Raw genomic sequence first — 6,153 nt, 5'->3', positions numbered from 1 at the left:
ATATTGTGATGCTTCACAGTATGAATTGCCAGTGCAATCTGCTGCAGATACCACAGCATCCTCGTTTTCCCAGGTGTAACAAAGAACTCAGTCAACTTATAGATTTATTTTCATACAGCCTTTTTATGTTTTTCTGTGTCCACGTGAGCAACAAGATCTCCGGCACCTTTGTTAGACACACAAATGTATGTGCCAGCTCTGAACACGGTGCACTCAGCCTCCAATTTATTTCGACCGGGACGGTACGAGGGAAATTTCTTTTGCAGTTCGTCTGAAAAGATGCACTTGCTCTTTGACATCTTTGAAACATCACCAGGCACACTGCTGCGCGCTGTCTGTCCCGTCTGTGAGCGCAGAACATATGGTTTCTCAGGCCTACAGAAAAACCCGGACATTTTCATCAATCTTGAAAATCCCCCCGGACGTCCCGGACAGAACGTGAAAAGTGGAGACGTCCGAGGAAAAGAGAGCGGCTGATCACCTTAGTCTAAAGGAGCCAGGAGATTTACAAGACCATATGTAATTCAAAGCTTTAGTAACCTTCTTTTTCAAATTGAGATATCTATATAATATAGATAAATCATTTTTATAGTTAAAATGATTAATATATATATATATTTGCAGGCAATTAAAAGTATACTGCAGTCAGTAAAACTTTGGCCACTGAGCCGATACTGTTAGGCTGGACATTTAATTATTATTAACATTAATTATAAACATGATTGATTAACATCAACCTAATCAGAACGTTTGTTATCTGCAAGTTGCATTAACACACAGGCCAAACCTCACTTCTGAGAATGTTGATATTCTTGCTTTTCCTCATTGCAGCCACCGCATTCCCCTTTAAACACACATACTTACTCATTCACCAGGACCATGTAGACACACACATACCCATGAACGCACACCAAATGTATCTTATCCAGGAGATACAATGATACAACATTTAAGAAAATATTTTCTTCAAAATATGTTATTTTATTATGACTTTTTTTTCGATACATGTAGCTGTAATCAGTCGAACCATTAAAAACATTGCAATATCTAAAAGAGAAACCAATGAGCATTTTATTTTAAAAGACTAAACATTTTTTTTCTCTTTTGAAGATGTATTAGTGCTCATTAATAACTTAAAAGTATTATTTTTTCATCTAATTACTTGATTAATCATTGAATAATCAATAGAATAATCAGTGTTGTATTTGAAATGGAAGGAGGAAAGACAATGTAAAAGAAGAACAACGTGAAGAAGACTTTCCCTCATAGTCAGAGCCCCCTCAAATTTCAAGACAAAAATCTCCCTCTGGAGAGAGTGTGGTGTGCCTTCGCCTCTCCCACCAGGGCGTAACTGGACTTTGCTTCCCTGCCTCTGAACCCACCCTCAACACACACCTGTGGCTCACTCATGCTGATTCTGCTCTGGCTTCTCATCACGAGTATTATTCCTTGCAGACTACTTAAGATGGCAGGAGATGTTGCTTCCTCGCTGGATCGTCGCACTACCTAGCGTTGGTGTAGCCTAGTCTAGAGTTTCCTCCTAACGTGGTTTTCCTTTGTGTACAGGCCTACTGGATTCCCTGCCCATCTCTCCTGCTGCATGAATTCCTGTGGACGTGTGTGAGTGCGCATAAGCATTCTGGATCGGACTGCCTGAGTGAGTCGCGGACTGTGTAAAAGAGGAGCGTGTGTGTGCCTGCCCTGGACCTTCCCTCACCTTCAGACACCTCCCCCCCCGGAGCCCCATGTTGCCTGTTTACCAGTTCCACTGTATATATGTATATATCTTCACTTGGTGACACATTGTAAATAAATCCTTCTCCATCTCTCTAAACTTCAGAGTCCTGCGAGTGAGTCCTCTGCCTAACAGACTGTGACAGTTAACACCCAGGAGGTCACTATACCAAAAAGCATTTAAACACCTACAAGATTTAAATAAGGCAATGGCGACAATGAAACACAGGTCACTGAAGTGTTGCTACCCACATCATAGTTAAATGCAATCTGGACCCAAGCAGCAGTGACTGTTAGCAAATAAATATGATAAGAGCGGATAATGTTTATACCACTGACAATAACAAGATAATTTCACTTGAGAGAGGGTATCCCTCTGACATGTAATTGGTGCCAGCAGACCCTTTATACTTATGCATACTGGATTACTTATCTGCCAACCTGCTGCCAGGCCAAACAGATCAAACCTGTGCCCCACTCACTGGCCTTTGGTGAGAAGCAGCAGGCTGGAGTGGGTATCTTGGTATCCCTCAACTTGCTGCCTGTACGTTGGGGGTTTTCCAGTGGACGAGAGGGTTTGTTCCCTGCAGAAAACGGGTCCTCACTGCTGTCTGTGCTTACCATTTAGAGTACCTGGCCTTCTTGGAATCACCGGGTGGGGACTCTATCATTCTACTTGGAGACTTTGATGCTCATGTGGGCAATGACAGTGAGACGTGGAGGGGCATGACTGGGAGTAACAGCCTGCCAGATCTGGACTTCTGTGTAAACCACAGTTTGTCCATAACAAACACCATGTTCAAACATGAGGGTGTCCATAACATACTAGGTCATAAGTTAATGATTGATTTTGACACTCAGGTGAACAGAGATGCTGAGCTGTCAACTAATCACCACCTGGTGGTGAGCTGGATCAGGTGGCGGGGGAGGATGCTGGACAGACCAGGCTCGCATGAAAGTAAGGTCAGGATACACTTGGAAAGCCTGGCAGAGACCCTGGTCTGCAAGACCCATGTCCCTCAGAGTGTTCTGTGGGATGTGCTTTGGAAGTCTGTCCCATTGCTACAAGCCATTTGATCCTTATGTAACCATTGCAAAAGCTTGGTCCACATAGCTGGTAATAAGTCGAACTTGTTCCCGGTGGGCGTTGGACTCTGCTAGGGCTGCCCTTTGTCACTTATTCTGTTCATAATTTTTATGGACAGAATTTCTAGGCGTAGCCAAGAGGCGCAAGGCTTCCACTTGGGCAGTCTCAGACTCTTGTCTCTGCTTTTCACAGATGATCTGGTTCTGTTGGTTTCATCAGGCGGTGGACTCTAGCTCGCACTGGAATGGTTCGCAGCTGAGTGTGAAGCGGCGGGAATGAGATGGTCCATGGTCCTCAGCTGGAAAAGATGAGGACTTCAACCACCTGGGAGGGGCTCAGAGTACCGCTACTCTTCCACATAGAAAGCAGCCAGTTGAGGTGGTTCGGGTGTTACGGGGTAGACGTAGTTAATAAAGTTAATGCTTTATTCTGTCTTTCATAGGTTTGGTTTTATTATATGAATGTTTGTATATAATTTGCATACATTTATTTTAAGTTTTTTTTTTTACTTCCTACCTACACATTATTCAAAGCAGCACACTGCTTACACTGCATAAAAAATGGGAGGGGAGGGCAGTCAGAGGAGTCACAAAGCATGTACAGAAGTACCACGAGTATGAAGAACCTAGCAATTCATCAGAGCAACAAGATGGATAAGCCAGACACAATCCCAAGGAGATTGGTCCTGGAATGGTCTGTGGAACACTCCGTGGAACTGGGAAAGGGAGGGCTGGGTTCTCTGCTTAGGCTGTTGCCCCCACGACCCAGACTCAGATAAGTGAGTCTGGGTTGTGGGTCACTGATTTATCCTTATTTAAGGACTTCACTGTCTTTCAATTACATTTTTAACCTTTGCATTCCATGCCCATTCAGGATTTATGTTACTTTTAATTTCTTTCTTCTTTACTTTGATTAAGTAAACATTCAGTGGTCAAAAATTACTTTAGTAAAAAAGATATGACAAAAAAATTCCTTACAGGTCTTACTGATTTTGGGCTTCTGTATGACTGCCATAAATTAAAGGAGTAAAAGTACTGACAGAATGATCTACGGCAAATGCCTTTCTAATTCCTGCTCATAGATAAACACAGATTTTAGATTACTTTCAGTACAAGTTTCATGGTTATTGTAGTTTACTAAATTTGGTTTAAATTTCTTTTGAGTAACTAAAATGAAATTTCAACTCATAAAATTAAAACCAAACATGTGGTGATTTGAGTTTTGGTATTTGAACATTTAGTTAAATTTGTCAACATAACAAGCATATAGGTGCTTTGTTGAATATGTTTATTAAAAAATGGGATGCAGTTAGATCCACAAACACATGGCAAAACATAGAAGAGCCACATCAACAGGACAAGACTCAACAGGACAAAACTGAGACACAGGACAAGACACTCTTTTGAGGATGCCAATGTTCACATTTTGGACCGAGAAGACAGATGGTTTGAAAGACGAGTCCATCTATCTCCACTGTGAATGACCGTTGTTGAACAGGGGTAGTGACTTATAACATCAGCTATCAACCACCTCTAATGCAGTCCTGACATACTGTGCCAGGTGTTTGAACCTCCACTCGCACCTTGCATTAGATGACCTCATTAGGTCACATGATAGAACGGGCCGTCTCACAGTGGTTTCATCCTTATCTTCCACCGATGATAATGACCCACACCATTTTTCACCCCTTTGCTCATGTGATGACGCTCATGATTAGTAATTGGTATCTTTAAAAGTTTCACTTCTCTCTATGAATGACAGATGAAATGTCTTCGCAAACTTAAAGAACTCCTTTTGCCTTCTTTTCTCAGGATCCTAAGATCACAGTGTTGAAGTACATCTCAGTATGTGCATGTGCGCACTAAAGCAAGACAATGACATTTAGAATTTTACAAAAACACTGACACACCCACCTAATCACCTGCCTATTCATAGTGTTGCTGCTCCACCTTCTTTTCGACGCAATGCAGTTGCATTTGTGTATTTAATACAGTCACTGTCACATTGAGAAAGAAGCAGGACCACACTGCCACCCATACACCTCTGACCGACTTATCAAGGTAAGAAGCATGTGATCTTTTCTCAGGTTAAGAAAAACATTCAATCATATAAGTGGAGAAAAAAAAGAGTAAGAAAAAATTAAGAAGCTATAATGTTAAAGCTATGAGCAGCGTGTTTTTTGTTGGTAAAATGTCCTTAACAAACCTTTTTTTTTCTTCTATTTTATGAAACAAGGTTATAAAATTTAATTCAGGTCAGTTATAACACAGTCTTTTTTTTTAGTCAGTGGTACATCTTTGGGCCAGGTTTATGAAACACAACAATAGGTGAAGGTTTTTTTTGTTGTTGTTGTTTTTTAAAAATAAAATCAAAAGGCAGGTGGCACAGTGATGAAGTGGTTACCATTGAGGTCTTTGGGGTGTTTCCTGTGTGGAGTTTGCATGCTCTCTTTGTGTTTGCATGGATTGTCTCTGGACACTCCAGCTACTTCCCACAGTCCAAAGATATGTGTGGGGTCAATTTTCAGTTGACTATGAAAAAAAATGGATCCACAGTCCATTGAAAGTTGTTTACTTTGTCTTTCTGAATTGAAAAAGAGTCATCTACCAGGTCATGAGCGAGTCAAAGTATTAAAGCTGAACCTTTGCAGCAGATAGTCAAAAATAAATAAATCAATAAAATTAAAAATGATCAATTACTGAATAAGACTCTACTTGAATGCAACATATTTCGAAAAGAACACTAACATTCACAGAACAACATTTGCATTTTTATCAGGGTATTTTTTAAAAACACATGCAAATGAAGACAGCACCATAACAGATTTAACCAAACATATAAAACTCAAAGGTATTTAGTGATTTGATGCAGAGAAACAGGACTTTTAGTCATGTGAGAGTAGGTTCTACAATTTCCTGTAAAAATTTACAGTGCTACCAAACCTGCTCACTTGCATATGTTGAAAGAGTGTGATGTGATTCATTGCTTCAACCTGATAAGCAAGTTTTCAAACATTGGTGAGAAGGGATTCCAGGTTTCAGTCTCGACTTAAGCCCATTCCTCTTGACTTTGGTGGTTTAACTTTTTTTCACTTTGTTTTATTCAGAGAAAAAAAAAATTGGATTTCAGAGCTTTACTGTAATTTCTATTTTCTATTTTCTTCATTTCTGTTTCTATAGAAAGACACAATGGAAAAGGGATTCCAAATCCCAGCACCACCATACCCTGGCCCCCCTCTGGACTACAATGCAGGAGTCTTCCAACAGCCTGTTGTCCAGCCTGTTGTCCAGCCTGTTGTCCAGCCTGTTGTCCAGCCTGTTGTCCAGCCTGTT

General features: G+C 40.8%; 1 protein-coding gene across 1 annotated transcript in view; it reads left to right on the top strand.

Annotated features, from left to right (window-relative positions):
• The first annotated feature begins 4,824 nt into the window (after positions 1–4,824).
• LOC102214799 (lipopolysaccharide-induced tumor necrosis factor-alpha factor homolog) overlaps positions 4,825–6,153 on the top strand; it is a 3,981-nt gene continuing 2,652 nt past the window's right edge. The window contains exons 1-2 of the mRNA XM_005735862.1: positions 4,825–4,881; positions 6,001–6,126. Coding sequence (XP_005735919.1) covers positions 6,010–6,126 — 117 coding nt within the window. The 5' untranslated portion in view covers positions 4,825–4,881; positions 6,001–6,009. The remainder of the gene's footprint in view (positions 4,882–6,000; positions 6,127–6,153) is intronic.

This window comes from Pundamilia nyererei, unplaced genomic scaffold (assembly GCF_000239375.1).
Source record: "Pundamilia nyererei isolate P.nyererei 1_Seehausen unplaced genomic scaffold, PunNye1.0 scaffold00065, whole genome shotgun sequence".
NCBI classification, from domain to species: Eukaryota; Metazoa; Chordata; class Actinopteri; order Cichliformes; family Cichlidae; genus Pundamilia; species Pundamilia nyererei.
Note: the sequence above shows the minus strand (reverse complement) of the source record. Positions and strands in the feature narration are given on the sequence as shown.